The sequence below is a fragment of the Macrosteles quadrilineatus genome, unplaced genomic scaffold (genome assembly GCF_028750875.1).
Source record: "Macrosteles quadrilineatus isolate MER2022 unplaced genomic scaffold, UCM_ALF_1.0 Scaffold_2__2_contigs__length_208266976, whole genome shotgun sequence".
Lineage (NCBI taxonomy): Eukaryota > Metazoa > Arthropoda > Insecta > Hemiptera > Cicadellidae > Macrosteles > Macrosteles quadrilineatus.
The window spans coordinates 44,387,090-44,414,352 of record NW_026542595.1 but is presented as its reverse complement, the minus strand read 5'-3'; the positions used below and the strand labels follow the sequence as shown (position 1 = coordinate 44,414,352).

The 27,263-nt window shown below is 34.9% G+C and overlaps 1 protein-coding gene across 1 annotated transcript; it reads right to left on the bottom strand.

The window, feature by feature from the left end:
* Positions 1 to 936: 936 nt before the first annotated feature.
* LOC128986635 (protein germ cell-less-like) lies at positions 937 to 27,263 on the bottom strand. The gene is made up of 8 exons (XM_054407099.1): positions 26,912 to 27,263; positions 18,576 to 18,699; positions 15,812 to 15,908; positions 14,287 to 14,569; positions 13,649 to 13,833; positions 11,683 to 11,884; positions 8,207 to 8,422; positions 937 to 3,047 (listed from the first exon to the last, which is right to left on the bottom strand). The coding sequence occupies exons 1-8, from the start codon at positions 27,061 to 27,063 to the stop codon at positions 2,855 to 2,857; spliced, it is 1,452 nt and encodes a 483-aa protein (XP_054263074.1). The 5' UTR covers positions 27,064 to 27,263; the 3' UTR covers positions 937 to 2,854.

Genomic DNA, 27,263 nt, shown 5'->3' with positions numbered 1-27,263 from the left:
ACCCAAAACTGATATATCCACTCAAAACTCAAACTCGAAAATTTTTACGAAAACAATACTTTCTCCATATCCTTTGTATAGGGGGAGAAAGTAAAAAGCAAAATGTAACCAAAATATGTTTTTTTAATTAATTTTTTTTTCACTAATATCAGAGATTAAACGTACTTCATTAAGCAACATGATATAGAATCTGAATAGAAAACACCCTTGGATTTACCCCCTTGGTATTTTACTATCCTTGGAGTTTCTAGTAGTAGAGCCAGAGTGTGTTGATGTGTTCTCTGCAATTTATATATTTTATACTAAAACCATCCCTACCAAAATAACAACCTATTTGTAAACTAACGCTGGTCCTGCTCTTATAACCAAGCAGTAAAGTGCACCCGTAATATTTACTCTTGAGAGAAATGTTTGGTGAACATCAACATACTGAGTGTGTTACACCAAAACAATGTCCGATTATAATAGGATGATATGCCTACTATAGCAGTAGCCAAAGATAATCAGACAGCAACTGCAACAAGTTCCATACACTACCTACATAGTAAAATCAAAGATTACACATGGTACGCAATTTACATAGCATGTGTAATCTTTGGTAAAATAAACATTCAGTACTTTTAAACCTGTTGATTTTTTCATAAATCTAACATTTACTTATATTGAAGATATTTTTCCAGGTTGAAGAAAAGCTCTTGTATTCAATAAAGGTTGTATACAAAGAAGAGGTTAAATTATGTTATTTAATAAAAGAATGGTTAAATACAAAAGGAAGCAAAAGCAGCAGAATCTTGAACATAATGACTGTTAAAGGGACGATGATACTTATATTATGTTCTGAAGATTGACTCATGTTGAAAGGTTGACGTTTAAACACAAAACAATAGTTACTGCCATGTTCTAAAGGTTTTGGTTTTTAATGAGTTGTAATGATGGATAGTAAATTTATTTCAATGAAAATGTGAAAGTTTGTATGGAAAAAGTTCTATAAACTCAACATTGGAGCAATGTTTATCACTTGATATCTATTAAATTAAATGTATAAAAGGATGCAAAATTAAAATATAATTACTTAACACATAACGGAATGAAAATATTTATGACACATTACAAATGTTGGAAACAAAATACTTGAAATTTACATAAAATGACAAAAAAATATACCCTTAAGTTAAAAATTTCCTAAATTTTCCCATCTATAATTTATTATAAACCCCAAAAACATGAGTGTATAGAAGAAATATTGAACACAATACATTATTTAATCACTTATGAACACATGCAGTTATTGCGAGCTACCATGATGAAAATTAAAATAATGTGTAGGACTGTCATATAAATATAACATTATTACTACTCTTATTATTACTACAATGGTAACCTTATTTATAACAAGTTTTAATTGTTGGCACTTAAAATACTGAAAAACATGAGGAATGAAAAAGGAAGTTAACTCTGTTCATTAACAGAAAACAGTCGTAAGTAATGATTAGTTGATCACAGGTAACAATATCATGATTTATCATCCAAATCATAAAGTACACGATTAATATAAAACAACATCAAACATTGTTCCTGAGCTAGGAGTAATTTTAAGTAGAAGGGATATTTAGAGCAGGATTTTTGAAGCTGAGAGGCTTGAACTAAAATAAAACACCTTCATATTATGTGTTACAGTTCCAGCCTTCAACATTTCGTTATCCTCCCCATCTATACACAATGTGTGCTTAACACAACAATATGTTGTAACAAGATATGCAGCACCAGTATTACACTTTTCTTTTTAAATGGTTTGATACGATTGCGTCCCCTCAAATCACCAGAGTCAATCGTAAAAAAAAACTGGTAGAGTTTGTGTTTAGTAGATTTGGGGGGTGGGAATAGAAAAGCAATTTCAGTAACACCGTGTGCTTTAGTACAGAATGCGGGGATTAGTTTTTCATTGAAAATGCTATTGGTCGCCTCACCTGTCACATCTACCAACACCAGTTCTGCATATTGTTCTTCTTTGAGTGATCACACATCAATGAGGGATCTTTTATCTGATATATTTAGTCAAAACAAACTACACTGATGGATCCATGGTGTACTAAGCTTTGTATAGGGAAAGAAGATGAAAAGTGCTGGTGGAGTTAGAAGAAGGTGGATCATCATAGCTACTCATCCGCCTAGATGCTAACTGTTGTAGGCTACACCTAGGCGTGACAAACCAAGATCTACCCATGTAATTTGCACTCAGAAATATCCTCTGGTACAACTGGAGGTACACACTACTTTCCTCTTCCTGTCTCATTTGATTGCATGTTAAATCTTGAACAGAAACTTTTGGTACCGTGCTGTGCTACAGTATGCGATTTCTTCTAAGTTAGTAGTTTTAATGATAATCAGAGATCATTTACTTCATGGTCCTCTCAGCATTTCAAGTAGGAGCTAAATATTTAAACTAAACTCAGTTTATTATAACTTACTTGATTTTTAGTTAGCCTAGCTATAAATACAACTTGGTGTTAGGAAAATACTCAAAATGTCAAGACGTTATCCTGTTATCTTAACCTCTTGTTAAATTTTAGTTTACAAATAAAAAAATTCTTTTGTGAGTTTTATAATAACAGAATGCAGCTACCATTATGTTATATCACAAACAAATTAAACATCTTTGCACTCAGTACCAAACAGGTCTGTTAAAGTCCAAAGAAAAGCTCATTACTTGTTAAGAACATTAAACTGAAATTAAAGCCACATACAAATTAGTCGTGTATTACACAAAATAAATGTTAATTTGCTTGTTTCTTCATAACCCAAAATAATACGTATTTTCTTTAAACACAATGGTTGGCAGATTATGTTGTATGTGTCAGACAGAGGTCGACGTGGAAGGTTGAGGTGTGACAGACAAAAGACAGACACTGACTATCAGAGGATAGTCAAAGTCTGGACACAGATCCATCACCTTGACCTCATGGTTGCGGACCAACATAACAGAGATAACACCTGATGACTGGCTCAGCTTGGTCTGTCTCTGCTTGTCCAGGGTTGCCAGAGTCACCCTACACAGTAACAGTTAATTATACCAGAGGAAAATATGAGGGAGTTAATATGTGAATACAGTAAACCCTCTCTTAACCGACCCTAATGGGACCGGACCTCGGTCGAATAACTCAAAAGGTTGGTTAAAACGGGCAATCCCTAAAATCATAACATAATGAAGTGCTATTCATTTGGAATTATGTAATCATTATTTTGAAGTCATACTTGCATTATTTATAAAATAAACTACTCTTATCTCCTTTTTTGTATTGATAGAAAAGACACAAATAAGCACAAAACACGGTTAAGCCAAATAGGCCTACCTTCAGTGGAATATAAATTATACTACTAGGCAAGAGTCAATAAAAATTCATATTTTAATAACTTTAGTACTGTAATGTGTTAATTGATGCTTTCCAAATCCATCGTAATACAGTACAGAACCTTTTGTCAAAATTCAAGATACAAGCAACCATTTTGTTACAAGACAGGATGTTTATTTATAGCCTCTCACTGGAGGCTCGAGGCACAAAAACTATCTTGACCTTGGAGTTGTTAACCCCCCTTCCCTGCCCTCCATACAATTGGGTTGCGTTGCTTGTTTACTCCAGCGATAAGATAATCAGTTAGTTCTCAAAATCGTAACGTACTTTACGATGTTAAAAATTTTCCGCAAAGATAACAAACTGACAATATGCTATATTTTTTGTTATCAATACAAAATAACTTATTCTTAGTCATATCCTGTGGAGATAAGCGTATGGTTCAGTTCTCATCGCCCAGCGTGGGAGCGGAAATGCAGAGATTCCTACAAAGCGGCGGTTAAACCGAGCTGCTTTCAAAGCAAGGTCGGTTAAAACAAACTGTATTATTTTACAACCGAAGGCGGATAATCCGATTATCGGTTAATACGAGGTCGGTTAAGAGGGGGTCTACTGTATTGAGTCTGATTCAGTAGAATTCCGCTACTCCAAAGTAACTGGGACCAAGCCCTGTTCTGATCATTGGGAATTCAGAATAAACCAATTTCTGTAGTAGTTGTTCATTGCGGTCGTGGATGATGTACACGGTTTGGCTGCGATCACAGGATACAATAATGATCACTCAATTAGTACTTTGCCAATATTGGCAAAAGGAAACACTAATTAATAACTCTGAACCCACCTAAAAATATCAAATCAATACCACCTGCCCCAATTCTCTTGCCCTGTACCCAACGGATGCAAGAGAAATTTATAAAATTATAATGAATTTTAAAAAATCAAATTCTTGTTGATATGATGGTGTAAGTCACAAAATTGTACGTCACCATGCAAATTACATATGTCAACCTCTTGCTGATAAAATAAATGTCTCTTTACTGCAGGGCATATTTCCCAGTGTTCTAAAGCAAACAATAATCCGCCCAGTTTTTAAAACTGGCAATTCTAACTTTCCTGAAATTTGGCGTCCGATCGCGAACATGTCTACCTTTTCAAAAATATACAACCATGTTTTTGCTCAAAGGCTTCTTGATTTTTTATTAAAAAAACAACCTTGTATGTAAAGAACAATTTGGATTTGTAAAGGGGAAAGGTACGCCTGATGCCACCATTGACTTAATCACCAAAATAATCAGTGCTGTAAATAATAAAAACAAAGCTATCGGGGTATTTTTGGATTTTCAGAAGGCATTTGATTGCTTGGACCTCAGTATAATTTTTGAGAGGCTTTATAATCTGTGAATCCGTGGCCTGCTCCTTGACTGGATAAAGTCATATCTCCTACAAAGAATTTAAAGTGTAAAGTGTTAACGATTGCATAAATTCAAATAAGCTAGAAGTGAATTTCGGAATTCCCCAGGGCTCAGTTTTGGGGCCTAATTTGTACATTTTATATACAAATAGTATAACTAAGAATCACCATAACTATGTACGCTGACGATTAAGCCCTCTTGTTTGAAAGTAAATCATTAGATAACCTAGAAATTGATAGCTTTGTATAACTGACAAACCTTCATCAGTACTTTAATAGCAATAATTTACACGTTAATCCAAGCAAATCAAGCTGTATACATTTTTCAAAAGCCAATCATTCTGAGGCCAGCCCAGTAATGTTTATGAACGAATTTAAGTTACCCTTAGACACATAAGTGAAATATCTAGGATTGATAACACTTTTTCTTGGACACCTCATGTTGATGCGCTGTGTTCCAAGCTATCATCTCAATTATTTTTAATGATTAGATTCGCGAAATATCAAAATTTATTACTTACCCAATTAATTTATTTTTCACTCATAGAGTTAAGATTAAGTAAGGTACGGAATTATTCTCTCAAGCAATTTATTGATTGTCTGCGACACAATCAAGTTTTTTTTGCATTTTTAGATTGCAAAAAAGAGCCTTCCCTATTATGGCAGGTGTGTACAGAAGAACACCTTGCCGGTTTTTTTTAAAACCTTTTGAAATTATAACGTTACCTTTGATATGTATTATTGAGATTCTATTATATTATAAATTTAAATCAACAACAGTAGCAACCAGTGAAAATATTCTCAATTATAATACCAGGCAAAGCCACCATCATAGACAAACCTCTCATAGATTGGAATTAGCTGCATCATTACCTCAAAGTCTCGGGCCAAAACTGCTTAACAAATTACCAGCCAATCTACAATCCTTAACATCGGAAGCGAAATTCAAAATTAAGCTAAAAAAAGACTGCGCATGTTACTCTGTTGCAGAATTTTTTGAACAGCCCAATTTATATATAAAAAAAAGGTTAAGCTAAGTCCACCTGCTCTGTATTAAGGAACGTGGCAGCGTTCCGCCCCGCCAAGTCCCCCAGCGGTACACAGCTGCTGCAGTGTATATATACATGACGTGACAAAGTGGTTTTTTTACTCGTCTATAGCTCTGAAGAAACAAAAGCTATTAAAATAATTAATTATTCATCTACTGGATAGGGGCACTCATTCTCAACAAAATAAAAAAAAGAATTTAAAAAACGGTTGTGTTTGAGCCAGAAAAACTAGTTTGAAAATTCACAAATTTTCCGTGTTCTCCTTCTTCTCCTTGAATGTTGACGGACCTACAGCCCAAACCACTGGCTCAATTTTAATGTTTTTTATGTTGTTTGAAAGCCCTTAACGTGTAGATGTGCCTTTTGAGGGTCTCAAGTCGGTGCGTTGACCCATAAACCCTTGGCAAGCCCTCAAAATACGATTTTGGCCCATTTAAATAACATGGGATTAAAATAAAAACAAAAGAAGGACCAGCTGCAATTAAATCTCATTTAATTTCAGTGTTAGAGAAATTCATAGGAACAGCTGAAAATTATTTTAAAACTTTTATAAAGTATTTTTTCAGGTATACCCACGGTATACCGAATGATTTGAACTACTTACTATATAAAATTACTTAGAGCAGTGATATTCCCCGATACTCTCCATTGAAAAATGCAGTGTACCGATGGTACACTGGTACAGCAGCTCGTCGTTTTTAACAGTTTAATACTACTTATTAAAACATATGAAATCTAGGAACTTGAAACTTAGTACTAGTACTAAGATTTGTTTTATGTTTTGTTACACTAAAACAAATAAAACAATCGGGAAAATCACTCTACGTATGTTAAACAAGCAATTAAAAAGTGATATGTAAATTTAGGATGGATGAGTTTTTCAAATATTTGTTTTGTTTATGCTATTTCTAACAAACTAAATCTGTTTGATTACATTTTTACTTCTCTAATAAGGGCTAAATTTACACTAGTCTTTAGATGTACGGGTTTAATTATCAGAACACTTATGTAACACCAACGCATTTCATGTTGTTCAAGATGACCATTGATAAAATTTGAAACTGAGTTTAAGCCCAGGGGGTTTGTTAAATAGTAATTTTGGTACGTGTGTCAAAAAGTTTTTAATCTGTTTAAAGCAGATTAGACCAAAAATGTAGAATTTAGTTCTACAGAAACAATATTATTGAAATTAAATGAGATGTAGTTGTGCCGTTGTCTATATATCAGAGAAAGGAGGATTTTTATTTTAACTGTTAATTTCCTACAAAAATAAATAAAATCCAACAAAAAACCACTAAGTGGTAACACTTTCCCCGCCAAGTCAGCAATCCAAAAAAGATAATAAATCATTACCTTTTCCGCCAAGAAAAACAATCTAATGTATGTAAGTTTGGCAACTTGGCGGCAGACTTTTGCTCGATCACTTTAAAAAAATACCATAAAACTAGTTTCATTGAGCAAGTATCTCTCCCATTAATACATTGCTAGGTGAGAGCTTGTTTTACAAAATTTGGCCTTATTTGTGCCACATTTCATAAACTCGTAATAGTGATGGTTTTATATTTACTGATTACCTCGAAATTATTATACTTAGTTGGACTAATTAATTAGAGAAGTTGATTTGTGAAATTATCCACGAGCGTAACTTCAATGAAAAAAACCAAGCAAAAGTCTGCCGCCAAGTTGCCAAACTTACATACATAACATGGTTTTTCTTGGCGGAAAAAGTAATGATTTATTATCTTTTTTGGATTGCTGACTTGGCGGGGAAAGTGTTACCACTTAGTGGTTTTTTGTTAGATTAATTACTTTTATGTGTTATCAGTGTTATAGTACCAGTTTTGTACTTTCATTAGCATTATTTTATTGTTTATATTTAGAAGTATTTAAAGTTGACGTTTGTAATACAATGTATATTGTCTGACTACAATAAAAGATTTTGATTTTGATTTGATTTTGATGTCTCTGTGTCTTCGGAAGATGTTTAAGATTTCCCTGTAACCTCGGAAGACTTTTGTTATTTTCGAGTGGAGTTTTTGTTTTTGCAGTAGCAGACAGCACTGTGTGATCAAAATTTTACCACAATTGTTGGTAATGTTCACAATTTTGACGCGATCGTGTGAGACAATAATGATGTCTCTGATACAGCAGAAGATGTACGATTTCGGCCATTACTATGAAAGAAATTCTTGATTCTATTCTATGTTTAGTTTTTTACTGAGCCTTAAAAAATAATAATAGTTTTCCAACTTTAGTTTGAAATATGGGTTCTGGAATAGCTGGGCCCTCCTGTAGTAATGAAATGAAATGTCAATGTCTCAGAAGAGCTATTCTCAACTCGACACTCAATTTGTTTATTTACTTGAGCAGTAGCAATCAGAACAGATGTTTCGAACCTTAGCATGACATTGCGTATGCCATTGTAGCTGAGTGGAGCATCATCACTGGCTCGACGCACTGTCAACATGTTGTTAAAGGTTGACCAGACGAGGTCCAGCCCAAAGTTGAACACCTTCCACTTCCACGTGTGATTGTCCTTGCTCTCCAACACACGACCACACCGAACACAAGATGAAAAAAATTTGTCCATCCCAATCCGCTCTTTCTCGGGTCTAAAACAATCAGGGTTTGCAAATTCATGTGTATTCTATATTGTCTTTAGTACTTTGTTTTCTTTAGGAACAAATTTCATTAAATCATTTTATTAAAATTTCCTAATGGTGACATCTAACACCGCATTTTTAAGGGTGGATGGTGGGGTGTTAAAAATTTTGATGCAATCAAAATAAGTTTGTTTGAAAAAAGTTGTGTTATGTTAAGTAGTTGCCTAACATTGGGGATTACAGAAATTATATATTGAAGAGTTATTTGTTTCGAAAAGATGTTTGTTTTTCCAAAAAAGGAAAGACGTTCAAAAATATAAATATACGAAAAGTTATAAGATTGTTACAGGAGAAGACACCTCTACATGCTTTCAGGCTTCACATTCTAAATACTAGTGTCAGTGCCTTGGTCTGTCGAGTAAAAACCATCTTCTGAATCTTTAAGACGATTCAGCATCCCACATTGGGACACACAGACTGCTACAAACTTTGTCCAAATGCTTAGAATAATCAAGTCTAGAGCCAATGATTAAATCAAGAAGATTTTTTTGATGACATGACTCAATTTCCTTGTCACCATGAAAAATGTTTGATATTCAGCGATCACATAAGACCAATAGATGGATCACTGGGGCTGACCGATGAAGCCAACTTTTGCATGCTGCGACAGAAGTAAAAATTATGTTGTTTTGGGTTTAAAGTTCATCAGTCACATAATTATGTTATTATGTCACTGGAGTCGATATCTTTCAATTTTGATTGCATAAACATTGTATTAATACCTGTATTTTTTTGTAACCTTAACCTTTGTAAACAGCTAAGTAAAAAAGTTTGGGTTTTGGTTTTAAGATTCAAAATTTCTGGTTTTTGTTGAAGCAATTTCAATAAGTCTGTGTATAATGTCATATTAATTATGAAACATATGACAATATTTACTATGTGTAATTGTTCAGTTTTTATTAGTTGTGTTCCAAGTTCTGTCTTTTATTAAGATACAAGCTGCTATACCCGTGCTTTGCAACGGGAAGAAAATGTAACCTATTAAAGTGGTGCTGATGTGTGTTTTAAAATACAGCAACTCTATGAGTTAGTTTGAAAATATAAACGGATTTAAAAGCGTAAACCTACTTACGTCCAAACACCTTAAGATCCATATAAGAATATGACAACATACCTTAGTGTAGCAATAGCCTCAATTGCTTCATATTGATGCTTCATGAATGACACGTTTTACCATAATTCTTCAATTTTAGTCAAGCCTCTTCACATGTATATAAATTAAAAATGAAACTTTGAGCAATACTTTACAAAACGTATACAAACTCTATTTTAAACCAAACATAACCCTCCTCAATCTACATAAAGCATCACAAACATCTTTTTCGAGTAAATAAACAAACACCAGTTCATTATACTGAACAGCTGTTTCGTTAGCTAAATTAAATTAAATCATTTAAACATTGGAAGCATGCCAGGCGTAGCCCTTTGGAAATCAGCCTGTGGGGCAGAGCCCTTAGGAAATTCGTCCACATCAATACTTTTTGGCAAATCTACACACTCTAAGCTTCATTTTGATGTGCCATATATGCCTATATTTTTATTTGGTAAATGACCTTAACCGTTTGCATAAAATTTGATTGTATCACTTTAATAATATAATAGATTAAAAGTTCAATTTAAATTCAACACAAACCTTAAGGAATCTTAATTATTATAGTTATATAGCTGTTCTGAAAGTGGACCTAAAACCAACAGTTTTGACCATCACTAGTACATGATATCAACAGTAGAGCAATTTTTACAAAAGGCAAACTTTTTCCTGAAAAGAACAACATTTGATTCCAAAAAAGGCCAAGTCTGTTGAGATAGTGTTTTCTCAGTACTTTTGAAAAAGTAAAAGTAACTTAATAACCTTATGTGACGGAGTTAGTAGCCAAGTGATAGTTTTGTAGTGATCCACTACTGTATACAGTAGACCCTCTATAATCTGCTGCACTCTATAATCGTACTGCACCACTCCGGTACTCAAATTTTTTATGTGTGTGGTCTTCCCCGATCGCGGCAAAATTCTGAATATCTCCCATGGCCATGTAGACATCATCGTTGACTCCGTGGTAACGGAAACGTCATCGTCCTCTTGCGTGATCTCAAGAAATCATGAACATCTCCTGCAGTCGTGTGGACATTATAATCGTCTCCCGCCATCACGGTGATCGCGGTAAAATCATGTCTATTTCCACCGGTTGTGTAGACATTATCGTTGTCTTCCGCGATTGCGGCAAAATTCTGATCATCTCCCACAGCTGTGTTGACATTATCATAGTTTTCCGCGGTCATGGAAATTCATTGTCGTCATGTGCGATCACAGCAATAGCGGTTTCTGATCGTGCGATCCACGCAAACTAGTTCTGTGCATTTAAAGTGTTTTTATTGATGACATTCCAGTAATCCAGCAGTATCATAGTCCTATATTTGCCAGATTACTGAGAGTCTACTGTACTTAATTAGCCTTTAGCGAGTTGGCTTTGGAGACTGGCCAATAACTGGTCAAGCCTTGTGTATTCAGTGGATCAAGCATGCATCAATCTGGTCTAACATTAGTGACTATTAGCTGCTGTGGGAACGGGTATAGAGCTTCTGTCGTCTACTAAATTAAATTCCACTTCACCATGCAATATGGAGCATCCCTAGACCTGTATTAGTCATGTAGGCCTATTTCAAATAGAAGCCTCAGCCTTTATTTATTTAATCACAGAAGTGTCTGTGAATATGCCCCATCAAAAATTAATGATTTAATTGTCATATAAAAATTTCATGACCTTAATAATAATAATTTCATATAATTTCATGGTCTTCTCATGATAGTGGGAAATAAATTATGATGATATTGCTGTGACCATAAGAGACGTTCACAATTTTGATGTGACTGTGGAAGATATTCACGATTTTGCCATAACCTCAGAAGACATGATTCATGATTTGGCTGTGTCTGAAGATGATGTTCACAAATTCACCGCCACCGCTGAAGATATTCTTGTTTTGCCGTGACCACATAAGACGTTCTTGACTTTTCCATGTACAATATTATATTATGTTTATCCGATTGAAGTACTATAAGTAGTATTTTTAAAATCTGGAACGCAGCCTTCTACATGATGTTACCAGTAATGGTAATAACAAGACAGTCTCACATACCACCTATACTATACAGTGAACATGGCACTGAGTACAGCGCTATCTAGTACTACTAGGAAGTGATATCCACTTACCCTCTGTCCTTGCCACTGTCCAAGCATAGCAGACTGGCCCACTGGTCTGTCAGTACAGGGTAGAGCCAGACCTCAGGCAGTAACCTGTCTGTTGTCAGTGTCCGCAGGTCCTGTACTTGGGTGATCAGTGAGCCAATGTGTAGACCTTGGAACACTCTCAGGTAGTCCTTGCCTTCAGGACTCACCAGGAAGGCTGATTTATCTGTCAACAACAAATCACTCTTATCAATGATTGTTTTTCTAGACATCTGCAAAGCATAATACAATTATTCTCGGTTTTATATATATTATCAGGATCCTATAGGGATAGTGCTAAACATAGTTACAAAAGAAAAGTATACAGCTTCATACAATACAGTAGAGTTTGAAAAATATCTGTAAATTTTTTAAACATATCGTGGTAAAAAAAGTTGTTGAGTATTGGTTTTAGCAACAATTTATGTCTATTATTTAAGACTGCAACACACTTGACAAATAAATAAATGTGAAGGTTGTCCGTATGTTAAAGACTCCAACAAGCTGCCAATGACTAAAAAGCTAGTCAAAATCTAAGACCAACATCAAGTTCCTTCCTTCATCCACTACTTTTCTATCTAGTTTCCACCCAATGGGACTACTAGTATTGCCATAGTGAAGAGTATTTGAAAATGTCGAGAAAGAAAATTCACACCCCCGTCAAGTATGTAGGCTATGGCATTCTGTGATTAGGTTTGTGTAGGAAGGGGCTCAATCGGTTTTGATTAGGCTACGGTTTCCAGTTAACAGATGTGTATGCAAAAAGTTGTTTTGTATTAGAATATGTGAATGAGAGGTTTATGGAGTTTAAATAAAACCATGGTCATTTGAACAATTGGACCAACAGTTGTTGTTTATAAGTTACGATTGAATTTGAGGAAACTTTGCTTGGTAATCATTGTATTTCAGACTTACAGGGCTGACCGCATAACTTAATAATCTTATAGAGATGACCTATATTTGTACAACATGAGACGTCCCTATTAGTTCAACAAACTCCCTCATTGAGTCACATAGCATTCTGCATGCGAAATTCCCCTAAAATTGGCCACTGCTTTAAAAGAGACTGAAGAACAATAACAGTCGGCCTATACCATGGAAAGCAACATACAATCATGTTTCAGACCAACTCAAAATTCCTGCCTAACCTTTGTGCACATTTTGTATGTCCAAACACTTCATTCACGTCCATCAACTGGTGAACGGGTTCAATAGCAATTAAATAAATAAATAAGGTCTTTATTCATGAGAAAATTTCAGTAACAATACTGTTTTACAAATTGACTCAAATGATACAATTGACAACAGTGATAACAGAAATATAATCATAGAACACGGTTTTTACTTGGGGGAGTGTCAATTTTCTTTCTTGGCCATTGTAAATACTATGACGGAACTTATTGTCCCATAGGGGGAGGGACACGACGTTGGTCTCAGATTTTAACTACCTGGCTTGGCTGCCCCTGGAGCTGAATGGAGACCTTCATTTATAGACGACCCTCGTATATTGTTTATCTATTCGACTTGATAGCCAACCAAAGACTAAGATGGTTTTTGTGAAAGAAACTGCTATGGAGCAGATACTACCAAATGCTCTTTAATTTACCTTGCCCTTGTATGCGTATAAGGAGTACAATATAGAAGAACACTCACAACTACCCTTCAAATCTGAAGGTAGCTTTTGGTTACTAACCAAGCTGGAATTTTTCATTGGGGTATTTATTAGTGATGCATACTAATTGCAGGTTAATGTCTTAAAGTAAAAAAAAAACTACCCGAATTTGAACTTCGCCGTTTCAAAAAATTCCAATGTCTCTAAATTTGTCTGGTATAAAAAATTAATGAAAATATAAAAATTAAAAACTCAAGTACAACTTCAGGTTTTTGAATTAACTTGAAATAAATAATTTTTGGCAACTAAGAGTTTGGTAGTATAATGAGATTTGCAAACCTGGTCGTTGATGGAAAAACTCAGTGACTTGTTTGGAGTCTGATCCTGTGCAGCCGTCCTCATCATGGGTCCAGTGTGGATGTAGCCTCAAGAACACCCAGAATCTGAGCAACCAGTAGAGACAAAACTCTGTCTGTACCACCACCAGGTCCTTGTCTTGCACCAGAACTGCCATCAGGTCTGGCCTACAACACCACAATGGTATGGTACACCATTACTTGGAAATGCATTCTTCTACTGGAATCTAAATTTATAGCCTATATATATTAGAATTTTGGAACAGATGGTATTTTTGGCCTTTGGGATCATGACAACCAAAAAGTAAATCGGTCCCCGGTCCAGTTCTTACCACAAGATCTACGGAAATAGCTTAATCCCTTGATAGGAAATTCGGTAAAAAAATAAATAAGTTGTTGAATCTAGTCTTTGGGAGATGACTATGTAGTAAATTTTGCATGTGTTCCAGGAGTCCATCAACATTAGGTTCGCAACACAATAGGGACAAATTACAGGATGTAAATTTATTACTTTAGAAAATAAAATGCTGAGATAGATGTTTACAACGTATGCTACTATAAAAATGAAACTAAAAAGATTAGTTTCAAAACTAATTTGACCAAATTAAAATATTTTCTCACTCAATCTGTCGCAGGCGTTTAGCGTGGGAAGGGTAGTAGGTCATGAGGTTGGTCAGGAACCACTTGACGGTGGCATGTCTGATGCGCTGCAGCCCGTATTGACTGGCCGCCTCGTAGTAGCTAGTGGCCGTAAGAGGACTGATGGTCTCCACCATGATGCAGAGACATTGGTCTATCAGTCCGTCCAACTGAAACATTGTAGCAGCCGCCAACACCCCCACCACGTCAGCTGGCTCGATAGACACCTCGTCCTGGTACAGTGAGCCAAGCACCACCTTTAGTGCTATGACATGGAAATATGTGTTAAACGGCTTTCTGACAAAGCAAACCCTGATTAACCAAAATAAAGGAGGCAATGCCATTTTGGATAACCTATTTTTACGGTTAGTCAATGGTAGGAATTAAAAGGACTAAGACTGTTCAAAGAGATCTACAACAGTAGTTTTTAATGTTATTTTATTTGATGTCATCTTAAAAATCTACACCTGCATACACTAAATCTATTTCTTGTATGATAATTGAGAGTAATTGTAATTGTTTTCTGAACTTTATCTATGTAATTGTCTGCTCCATTACATTCTGTTGGTCAAGCCAAACCAACTAATTGTGACAAGGCATACAGTTCCCATTGCCTAGCTAATTTTGGAATGTATTCGAATTTTTTATTGATGGCTTCAGTTAACCTGGGTGTTTAACAGGGTGTGGTTGAAACAGGGTTGCCACCTTTGATTAGGGACGAATCGGGATGGCCCCCCCTCCCCCTAGTATTAACAAAGACATAAACACAGGCAAAGGGTCCGAAGTCAGGACTGTCCCGACAGAATTGGGACAGGTGGCAACCCTAGGTTAGAATGGGTTTTACTGTAGTTCACACTTTTCAGTAATGAAATGAATAGGAATTACAACATTTTGGTTTTTGGGGAGCCTAGACATAGCAGATGAAATGTATGGTCCATGTTTCCAATTGACATTTATTTAAAATCTATGTTACATTTAAATCAATGAAAATTAGACTTCATGTTGTTAGCCTCCGGATCACTGGTATAGTAATAAATAATGGTTTAAATACCTTATAGGCCTACTGTCAAAGTGATCCTTTGTAGTCCAAATATAGGCTACTGCAGTTTCGTTCCCGATGATGGGAACTTCATCACGCTGTCAAGGACATCAAATTTCGTTCCAGAGGAAGTCGTTAAGACCTGGATCGTTAAGACCTTAATCGTTCTAGACCTGCCCTCCGTACGTATCGTGTTTCCCGGTACCGGCGTTTTTGTAATGTTTATTTATTGTTTGTGTTTTTGTTTGTGTGCTAAATGTATGACATCGATGGATTTTCATTTTAACCTTAACGACTTCCCCTGGAACAAAATTTGATGTCCTTGACAGCCTGATGAAGTTCCCATCATCGGGAACGAAACTGCAGTAGCCTATATTTGGACTACAAAGGATCACTTTGACAGTATAAGGTATTTAAACCATTATTTATTGAAAATTAGACATGTCTAATTTAATGTATTAAACTTACAGTCTAGTGTTATGTTGGGATCTGCTATCTCTATCCTGATGTATTTGTTGTCTGTCTCTTTCCAGGAACCAGAAAACATACTTTGAAAGTATGGACTCTGAAAAAATTAAGTTAAACCATTTTAATTAAATAATATGGTTAGTACAAAAAATGATTATGCATTTATGCACTGTATTTGTGTTTTATGATAATAAAGATTGATTTAATATGAATCCATGAGTTTATTCATATTGTAGAAAGAGTTAACTACTCTTACAAGCTGCTTGGCATCATAACATAATTTCTTTTAAGATAAAACTCTTAACATTTTGAGGTTTTTAATTTGTTGAAAACACTAGTTGCTGATATTAATTTCACTGTTCATTATCATTGGCCACCAGAGCATTTTCACCTAGGCTGTCAGGGCTGAGACGGAGAATTCGATAAGTTAGCCTATGCCTATGCTTAGTTATTTTTTCTTTTTAAAAACAGTTCTAGTCTAGTAGCTGTTCTTAATAGCAGTTCTGGTCTAGTCTAATACTAGTTTAAGTTTTGACCTGATTTTCATTTTTTTCATAATCCTACCCATGTTGAGGTTTAGTGAAACAGTAAACATTGTCTTGAATAAATATTACCTGGAGCACAAAATGTTTAAACTCAAAAAACTTATCTGTTTCCTTACTGCAAAAGGGAGGGTTCAATTCCCAGTACGCCCACAAATCATATGGGTTTGGACCGCTTTTCCAAAAACTGTTTGTGTACCTCCTGGGCCCTGTTTCATAAAACTACTAGTCTAGTATTTACTAGTCCATGGACTAGTAATACTAGTGTATTTTACAAGTCTACGTTTCAAAAACCTACTAGTGTAAAATACTAGTTACTAGTGTAGGGACTAGTATTACTAGTGGTTTTTACTAGTGTAGACAGCAATGTGTTTCATAAAGTTTTACTCTTGTAAATTACACTAGTAAATACTTGCTATTTTCTACCAACCTCTCTTCACCCGTATTATTTGAAGTAGACTAGTATTTTTGAAAAGAGAGTTATTTCATTACACACATAATTTAAAAAATGAATTATTAAGTTCCTTTTGCAAGTGCGAATCGGTTCATGAATAGATCTGTGAGTGCTAAAATGATAATAATTAGATATAAATTACAATCAATAAATGTGGCGTAGTACAAAATGAGTGAAATTGAATTTTATAATGTATGTACAATCGCCCTATTAGAATAATTATAATTTTATAAGTTATCAATTTCTGTGAAATTTTTGTCTAATTTTACTTGAGTTAAATTTCATGGTTATATCAACTATTTAGCTATCACAGAGAAAATATTTTTAAGCTTTGAGAGAAACCAAATTAAAACCGCATACCGGTACCGTTTTGCATACAAAGATGTACAAAAATGTATCCAACATTGCAACATTAATCAGATTATTTTACACCCAATTAAGGCTCTCGGTTTTATTTAAAGACATTTTAATAGGAAATAATAGTAAGGCAATTTTGTAGTTTTGTAGTTGCATTGTATTTTTTGAGGTGCTTATTATTTGCTAAATAGCTAAAATCCTGAGATGTACTAACAATTTTGTAGGCCTATATTTGATTTTTGGGCGTTGAACTGAACTGCTTATCATAAAAACATTACTTTTAATCCATTTCGGTATTCTGAATTTGTTAACCAAAGTAATCAAAAAATAGATGTTGATTAGAGCTGTTATTTTAATGTAAAAACATGTAAAAGTTTAATTAATGGAATAAAAAGTATAGTGAGTAGTGCAGATTTGAACCAGAGACTCACCACGACAATCAAGAACTCTGCCTCTGAGCTACGCCCTGCCATAGTGACAATGCCATGTTTTACTATACTTGAAAACCTACCATTTGCTTGAAAACCATTGCTTGTAACGGCGTTGCAATTATTTGTTACGTCAATAAACGTTTAGGCTTATTATTCATGGTTTGTAGACTCAAAATTAGAATATCACCAAATAGTTTGTAACCCAAATATTCTTATGCATTCGAATATTTGAAAGCATAAGTTAGGGTACGAACGTTCCAAACAAAATGTCCTTAGCCGATTTAATTACATTCAAAATTTGAGCCTTCTTTTCTTTAATCATAGCAAGCTTAATTTTATATGTCAGAATAAAACAAAAAACATACAAATCACAACGAATGCGGCAGCGACAGATCAACTTCCACCCAACTGTTGAGCGCCTCAACTAGGCCTACAACCGGCTACTACAATCACCGTGTTGATTGCAGCGACGCGACGCCGCGCCGCGCTGGCGTGTCGGCAGGCTCATTGATGAACATAAATAACAGCGGTTTGATAAATAATGTGTGAATGTTTTACCTATGTGTCTTTAAAGTTATTAATTAAAAGGAAACACTGCGTTTCTACAACTATTTAGTTTTAGTATCAAATAAAAGAAAAAATTAAAACGCTTTATGAAGCGCCAGAAAACCCGTGATTGAGGTTAGAAATTTGTTTTGAGAGTTCACTTGTAAAGTTGGTCACGTGACTAGTAGTTTCGGTCACGTGACTAGTAAAATTCACTAGTATTTACTAGCGGTATAAAAACGTTTATGAAACACAAATTAGTAGGACAGGTAAATACGGGACTAGTATTTACTAGACTAGTAATTACTAGACTAGTATCTTTATGAAACAGGGCTCTGGACAATGCGACAGGCGTAGACAAAGACAAAAAAAGTATTGACAAAGACTATCAATAAGAACCGAAACAACAAAATATTGTATGGTAGTGGTTTTACCTGAGTCAAATAAACCTTATGAAGTCTCCACTCCTTTCCAAGAGCATCCACAACAACATCACTATTTCTTCCATCAACAAACAATGCCTTGTATATATACTGAGTTGTGCAGGTGAGTTTACGTCTAAAAGAGGAAATACATTGAGATTAAAATGTTAGCCTATCAACATTATAATTCGGGGAGATTTATCACAACAAAAGTTTAAAACATATTTAAACTTCTAATCCAACCATACAGGGTTATAATTTATTGGTTCAGTCAAATATTGCTTTCCTTTTAACTAGCTTTGCCAATTCCTATGAATACGGGATATTCGCTCTCCTCCTTCCATTCAATTTCCTGAGGCTTTTACTCCTTTCCAAATTTTACTACCTAGGCCCTATCACTAGTAGGCTACTTCAAAAAAGCAAAGCTATTGCCTAAAACTTTTTAGTTTTTTTTTTGTTTTTTCTGCCCCTGAGCACAGAAAACATACTACTATAACCCAGAATGCCAACCACATGGTAAAAAGCATTAAGAGTTTTGAGAGAGCTTTGCCTGTCAATCCGTAGGCAGCGCCACCAGCGTTGCTATGCTGAGTGCATGGCAACGCTGGTGGCGCTGCCTACGGATTGACAGGCAAAGCTCTCTCAAAACGCTTAATGCTTTTTACCATGCGGTTGGCATTCTGGGTTATAGTAGTATGTTTTCTGTGTTCGAGCTATAAGACTTAATGGTTTTAAGTTACCTTTGTCAGTAGCTCAAATGGTCGTTAAAACTCTACAACCAGGTTTCGATGCTGAGTTGCACCATGATCACGTAAGTCAGCAGGATAACTTCTTGCTCACATGTCGGTCAAGTTGACGTGGTTAAAAAGTTTTTGTATGTGTTTTTAACGTCCTGTATTGTTTTTATAAACTTTTAACGACGTCAACTTGACCGACATGTGAGCAAGAAGTTATCCTGCTGACTTACGTGATCATGGTGCAACTCAGCATCAAAACCTGGTTGTAGAGTTTTAACGACCATTTGAGCTACTGACAAAGGTAACATAAAACCATTTATTAAAAATAACTATGAATCTTGATTAACGACTCCATGGGATCATCTAACAATAAAAGTGTTGATTTGATTGATAACCACTTACACTAGGCTAACCAAAATCTAAACGTTCTATACAGATTGTAAGTTAACAATCGATAACTTAATACAACGGCGTCATGATATCGATTTTGCCAAAAAAACTAGATGTTCTAATCGATTCTATTAGCCATGAGCAACCGGTGGTGCAGCTAGTGGAGACACCAGTGGCGACACCAGTGTCTCACAGCTTTTTGGAACCTGAACACTAGAGGCGCTCATAGCTTGCTCAAACCGCAGAATTTATATTATATATAAATAATATTTATATATAAATTTATATTATATACCGGGTGTCCCATAATAGTCCCCTCCCTGGTTAACCTTTTAGTTGCTGCATATTTTCAAACGAGCTTCGATATACACGTTACTAGGGTGAAAAGTACTTTTTGGTGGTATTTTGAAATTCGCCCCCAATCTCCAAATAGGACTATACCCCCTCCTGTTCAATATTGCTCTAGAGGAAGCCCTACAAGCAGTAAAAAATTCACCCTTAGCATCACGATACAATAAAACTAGGGAAAAATATTAATTTAAGGGTTTTGAGTTTTGACAGAGATATTAATTAATGAAACTGAATATGTAGGACTTAAGATAAACGACAATAAAACACAATTTATGAGAGTAGCAAGGGAGGAAGATGGAAATATTGCTAATTTTCTTAAAATAAACAACCACAAATTCCAAAGAATAATAGGATAAATGCAGCAAATAAAAGTTTGTATGCATGTGGAAAACAAATTAAAATCAAAGTTGTTATCAAGGAAAATAAAAATTAGAATCCACACAACAATAATTAGACCAGTACTTTTATATAGAGGGAAAAATTGGATCCTGAGCAAAAACACGGGAAAGAAGATTTATAACCTTTGAGAATAAAGTTCTTAGAGCTTTATATGGTCCAGTATGTGAAGAGTGAGTATGGAGAGTCTGCCAAAACCAAGAGTTAAGAGAATCATTACGAGACCCCGATATTGTAGGAGAGGCCAAAAGCAGAAGGCTTAGGTGGGTTGGCCATATCTTGAGGAGAAATGAGGAGAGCTTGTTGAAGAAGGTACTAAGGGGAGATCTGAGGGGAAGAGACACCAGTAGGAAGACTAAAATCTAGGTGGTGAGATCAAGTCCAGAGGGATATGGAAAAGACTAGACTAGTAGAGGATGATTCGGAGGACCGAGAGAACTGGCAACAATATGTTGGCGAGGCCAAGTACCAGCTTGGGTACAAGTGGCCATGGCAGTAAGTAATAAGACAGTAACCCCAAATAGGGGTTGCAGGGGGTAACTTAAAATTGTTGAATAGCAACACCTATCAAGTAGCACATCATTTTAAAGAGCTTTAAATAAATGCGGAAAATCTGACTCATACGACGGATTTAAAAAAAAGTTACTTATGTCAAGAAATGTTTGACGTTAATTTAACTGGAGCTTTACATTCCATCACTTTAATTTTTTTCATGGTTGTAAATTTTAAATAACCTTCAGTACACGTGACCAGGGTGATGACACACACTGATTAACATGATTTTGAATTTCATCATCCACCCCCTAATAAGGGTTGCTAATGGGGTTTTTATTATTTTTACACTAACTAGTGTCCCTGTTGCTCGAATTCGAGCAATTGCTAACTATTAAAGGCGTTATTTTAAAACGAATAACAGTCATAATTTCTGATGACTATAAAAGATTCAACTCAAATATTTTGGAAATACTCATGATGTAGGTACATAAGAGATCGATATAATCACAATTTCTTGTAAATATCTTATCATTTTTTTTAAAGCTGATCTTGTTTTTTAGTGTTTTCTACAAATAGCCTTACTCATAGCCGCATTAGGTTACCCATAATAGCATTATAAATTCTAAAAAAAACATTTCTATTTCTTCTCCTTGGTGGTGTTCTATGACTTTCAAGTGTTTCCATAATTTGCAAATGGGTTCTTTCAATGATTAATAAGAAATGCAGCACAGTGTTAATTCAGTTTTCTTTTTAAGATATCAATTTATCCAGGCTCTCTCACTTTTTTCCATTGTAATATTTACGCCAAACTGAAATTCAAATAGTAAACATTTCCTTTCAACCAAGACAGTAAATGTTGGTAGCAAACTGAAATCAGCAAACTTATTGACGGTTTACAACAATTACATGTTCAATTGCATGTACAATTGCTTGTTCTTATTCTCACTTTTAATTTCTGACAACAGCTGGAGTTAAAAACAATTTTTGTTTCCCATGTTAATCTTATGGAGAAAAACGAAACTTTAAAGGGCCCCAGGGCCTCACTCTCTAATCATTTCCCTAAAAAGAAAGTTTCCTGCACAACTTCACGTTACGCTCTATCCGATGAGACCAAAAACATGTCAATCGGTTCAGTAGTTTCGGAGGAGTAATTGTCACAAAAATCCTGCTTGCGTATTAAATAAGTATAGAAGATTTGGGGGTGGGGGTGAAATAGAAAATCATGTTAAAGTGTGAAATTTAAAAATACCACCATAAAGTACTTTTCATAACCATAGTAACGTGTATGGAAGCTCGTTTAAAAATATACAGCCGTTCAAAAATTAATTTTTGTTTATTAAACTAAACAAAAAACTAAATACGGCAATAACTAAAAATACCCCCGCCGCAGCAAACCTGCAGACTAAGTGAATTTCAACTTGTCTGATTACATTAAATGTAGGCCTAACTCAAGTTATCGCGTTCACGGACGTATATATATATATTTATATATATATAAATATATATATATATATATATAGGAAATCTATTTTTTGATAGTTTTGTTCACTTTTTAGGGCTACATTTTCAAGAAATAAGTAAAATATTAAAAACCAGAGTACCCTGAAATTCATTTTTATTAAACTTATAGATATTACTAGCAGAGTACCCGTCCTTCGTACGGGGTTGGAATATAGCCTCGTTCACACGGGGCGAGTTTACACGCTACTTGTCGGCGTGTAAGAAGCCGGCGAGTTGGCGAGTGCGCTTGTATTCGTTCACACGGAGCTTGTCCACTTGCCAACTCGCCGACGTGTAGAAAGACGCCGGCGAGTGCCCTTGTAGTTGTTCACACGATGCTTTTTCCACTCGCTCAGTAGCTGGCTTGAACCAAATCCTCCAACATCTTTGAGTAACAAGCGCACAAGCACAAGCAACTGTGTTCACACTGGGCTACTTTACACGCCTACTCGCTCAAAAGCTGGCGAGTTGGCGTGTAAAGTAGCGGCAGCGTAAACTTTTTCCAGAGTTTTTTTACAAGCAGCTTTTGAGCGAGTACGTTGTTCACACTGAGCTATTTTACTAGCTGCGTGTAAAAAAGCCGGCGTGTAGCTTGTAAACTCGCCCTGTGTGAACGGGGCTTAAAAGTATAAAATGCTTATTGCAGTTATACTCAAGCTTTGCGTTTGCAATAAGGGAGGACACAGTTTGATAAAATTTGCTTTTTTAAATTTACAGTATTCTATAGTATTACACATCTACCATAGCCATAATGTTCTACCACTTCACCTAAACAATAGAGAAAAATAAATTATCAACAATTCACAAAATATCACAAATTATTCATGAAATGAAAAACATAAACATAACTGTAAACAATCCTACTTTGACAGTTCTCATTGCGAATCACAGTTTTTTGGTTGCTGCTTGGTTCAAATTAGCTGTTTTCATAAATGCAAAAAAAATATAGTGCTGCACCCTGTTGGTAAATCTTATAACTTTTTAATGCTTTTCCATATCATAGAACCAATTTTTTTAGTTGAAACAGCTGACTAAATTCTTTATTTCCATTTAAATATGAATACTCATAAGGTTAACATGGGGAATTACAGAGCCACTGGGGCGGAGCCCGAAAGGATTTTTGAGAAAAGAATATGCCTATATGTTAATCGGGAATGTAAGCTATCATCATGCCAAATTTCAGCCCAATCCGTCCAGTGGTTTATGCATGATTGAACTTCAAACACACAAACTTTCACATTTATAATATTAGCAAGATACAAATTATAAACATATAAATCTATATATATATATAGCCTATATATATATGCATATATAAAAATTTGAACCAATGGTGTTTTTGGCCTCTGGGGACATCAAAATGAAAATGTAAATCGGTCCCGGGCCTAGGTCTTACCATGAGACCTACGGTAATAGGGTACTTTCCTGTTAAAGGGAACATTCATTATTATCGATGGTTTTTCTCTCGATATATCGATATTAACAAATTGAAACATATCAGCTGACAACTACGATAAATATTGTTCAGTATCAACAAACAATAATAAAATGAAACTGTTCTAAAAAAATAACCTAACATAATTAACCAAACGTGCTGTAACATTTAAAAATTCTGTGTTTAACTTGCCTTTTCTGTTATCAAACGGTTAGCTTAGAACAGTTTTATTTCTTAATCCATACAATAGACTTTTTTAGCCTAAACAAGATCAGTTAGTTAGTTTGTTGTCAATTTGTAATGGATCGGAAAACAAAAATATCGATATATCAAAAAAATCATCGATAATAATGAATGTTCCCTTTAACAGGAAAGTACCGTAGTTATTTATATTATTATATACCGTATTTATATTCCCTATGGATAAATTCGCTAAAAGGATATAGTAAACTGTTAATAAAGACACCGGTATATTATACAAAGTAGGCCTAATGAACAGAAGATAAAAGGTGAGACACGTCTCACTTGACTCAAACCACAATGGCGACTATGTGACAGGCTTAGTTTTTTTAGGTTATTAGCACGCGCAGTCAGTGGCGACACCAGTTGTACACATCTAATAGGCTCCGTATTCTGCAATGCCCCCTAATGTCTGGACACTAAAACGGTGGCGACACCGGTTGCTGGGCAAAATCATTCCCGGCAACTTCACAGACCACTTTTTCGGTGGCACCACCGATCACCCCACGGCTAATAGGCACCATTAGAGTCCATGCCCTGTACACGTCGGCCACCGATGTCGCCACTAGTTGCGCCACTGGTTGCTCAGGGGTAATAGCGGCCTAATAAATGCCAAGCTTGAGTTACCTTAGAACCAACCTGGTATTTAACCAGAGGCAAACACAGCAACTAACATCATTCTCTGATTGCTTTTTTGTAGACGGAGTTTGAGAAGCTGTAGCTAGGGGTCTCAATCCCGGCCGATTTTTGATACCTAGAAATCCCGGGATTGGTGACTTTTAATCCCGGTATTAACAGGACTGCAAAACCTATGTTTAGCCTATATTGATTTTTTTTTTGTATTTGAGGACTTTTACTTACGGAAAATTAATAAAAATACGTCCAATAACACTTGAAACACATACTCTTTATTTTTAGGACGATTATATGAAATGGTATAAGTAATGATCTTTTTTGATTGGAAAATTGAATTATCAATAAACTCAATAGGCGAACGAATGTAGGCCTAAATATATGTTTCAGTTTTTAAACGATTTGGATTTAGTTTCTGTAACTTAAATGTTATTACATTAGTTAAAATTTAGAACTTAATTACAGTAGGCCTACAAGTTATTTTGAGCTTTACTTTTGACATTAAACGTAAACAACGCAATTCGTGTAGCAAACATAACATTGCAATAGGAAATTTAAGTATTATTTTCATTGAAGCCATAAAATATAACTATAAACTCACGATTATAATCTCATTATTAAGATTGCTTATACTGTATTTAGGGTCTAACTTATAACTTTATCTTCGTATTTGGTCATTAGTGTGGTGATTAAATTTCTTCCAATCTAAAATTAGGTTTTTTCATACACACGCTACTACATAAGCAGATGGTTTATTGTTTTAGAGTATCTTAGGCCTATATTGTTTTATTGCTGTCAGTCAAAATAACATTTTTTACGCTGCTACTTGTGATTCTTCCCATTTTATCTTTTTCTCTCAGCTATCTTTACTCTATCTATTAGCGTGATGTATAGCCTACGTGCGAGTGCGATTGCTCGTGATTTTTTAAATGTATTTATTATATTTTAGAGTGACATATCAACATTTATACGTACTGTAAATAAGAAATACGGGCTATGAAAGTTCCCCGTGGTTATATTTATTTACTTAGAAAACGGAAACATTGCTTAGTGTAACACTGGTAAGGGGCCAGTTTAAAACATTAAAGTAGTCAACGAGGGGTCTTCTCGCTCATTTAAAATGGCTAAAAAGTTAAAATCATAATATTATATAATCCCGGGATCGGCTGAGACGAATCCTGAAATCCCGGGATTGGATTGAAGGCCCGGGGTTGAGACCCCTAGCTGTAACATTATCTGAGAGGTAAAATGGAAGAATTTTGATTTCAACTCTACAGGTAAAATTAAAGGCCTATATTTAAGTAATTTTAAATAAGAATTGCATAGAATCAAGAATCAAGAATATTTATTGTCATTGAAACACAAAAAAACAGTGTATTGACAATCGTCACAACTTAGATCTAACATGAAATATGCAATGTCAAGTGAAATGCATATACAAATATACATACATAGTTATATAAGTTTATATAAGTTTATATAAGTTATATAGTTATATATACATACAGCAGCTATTTAGGTAAATTCAAAAATCGAAAACCAACATTAAGTTAGTTGCTCTATTTTTGGAAGCATTAACTTAAGCCTATATAGCCTAAATATGTTTAGGTCTATAAAAAGTTCAATAGATATGATTGGAAATACAGATTAACTTAGCCAAGTTTTACGTAGGCCTATATTTTTGAAAGCCTATGATACCTGGTAGGAGCAGGGGTACAGTTTCTTAACTGGGCTATGCTAACACCGATTGAAACTACCTACCTATCAAATTGAAAATATTGATTAATACTCGACATTTTTAAATATATACTGGTGTGAAACTGCCACTGTTGCATTATACAGTGTAATGAAACCTTCATAACCTAACCTAACTAACCAAACTTGCTGATAATCAAAAAAATCGCATGAAGGTTTACTAATCGAATCGATAGTTTCAATCGATATTGGCATAGCCCAGGTAAGTGTTGACAGTATTGACATACTCAGGAGCAGTCGTATGTCAAAGTTTTGCTGCAAAAAAAATAAAATTTAATTCTCTACTTCTTTCATTGAACTAATGGTGATGACTTAGGCTTGGAACAACATTTAATTGACCAAAATATGTAACTTACGCTACCAAGTAGGCAAGCCTCTGAGACTTTTTAATTTAACTAAAAACTGTTTGCTCTTACTTTTTTGGAGAGTGAAGGGATTCTTCTAAGTTTGTTTCATCTTCTTCCTCAAGAGAAGACATCCTTTTTCGTTTATGGCTAATTCTATTATAGGCCTCAGTTACACTTACAGGAGCATACTGAGAAACAAATTTACTCATTGATTCGCCCATGATAATTTCACCAAAAATGGAAGGACAGCAGTTATTAATTTTTAGACAGTAAAACAACCATTTTTAACGACAAGAACCTCTTTTAGTATAATTCAAAAGATTCTGGTCTCCCACTTCCTTTGTAAGGAAAATGTTAACTTTCACTTTCTTCCATAAACTCAACTCACCAAGTTACTCTTTCATCATCGCGAAAAATATTG

Excerpts from the sequence above, each read along its gene's own strand:
- LOC128986635 (XM_054407099.1), bottom strand. The coding sequence starts at position 27,063 with ATGGGCGAATCAATGAGTAAATTTGTTTCTCAGTATGCTCCTGTAAGT. Across the intron at positions 18,700-26,911 it reads TCCCTTCACTCTCCAAAAAA|ACGTAAACTCACCTGCACAA; the intron begins GTAAGAGCAAAC and ends TTCCTCTTTTAG. Across the intron at positions 13,834-14,286 it reads AAACGCCTGCGACAGATTGA|GCCAGACCTGATGGCAGTTC; the intron begins GTGAGAAAATAT and ends GTGGTGTTGTAG.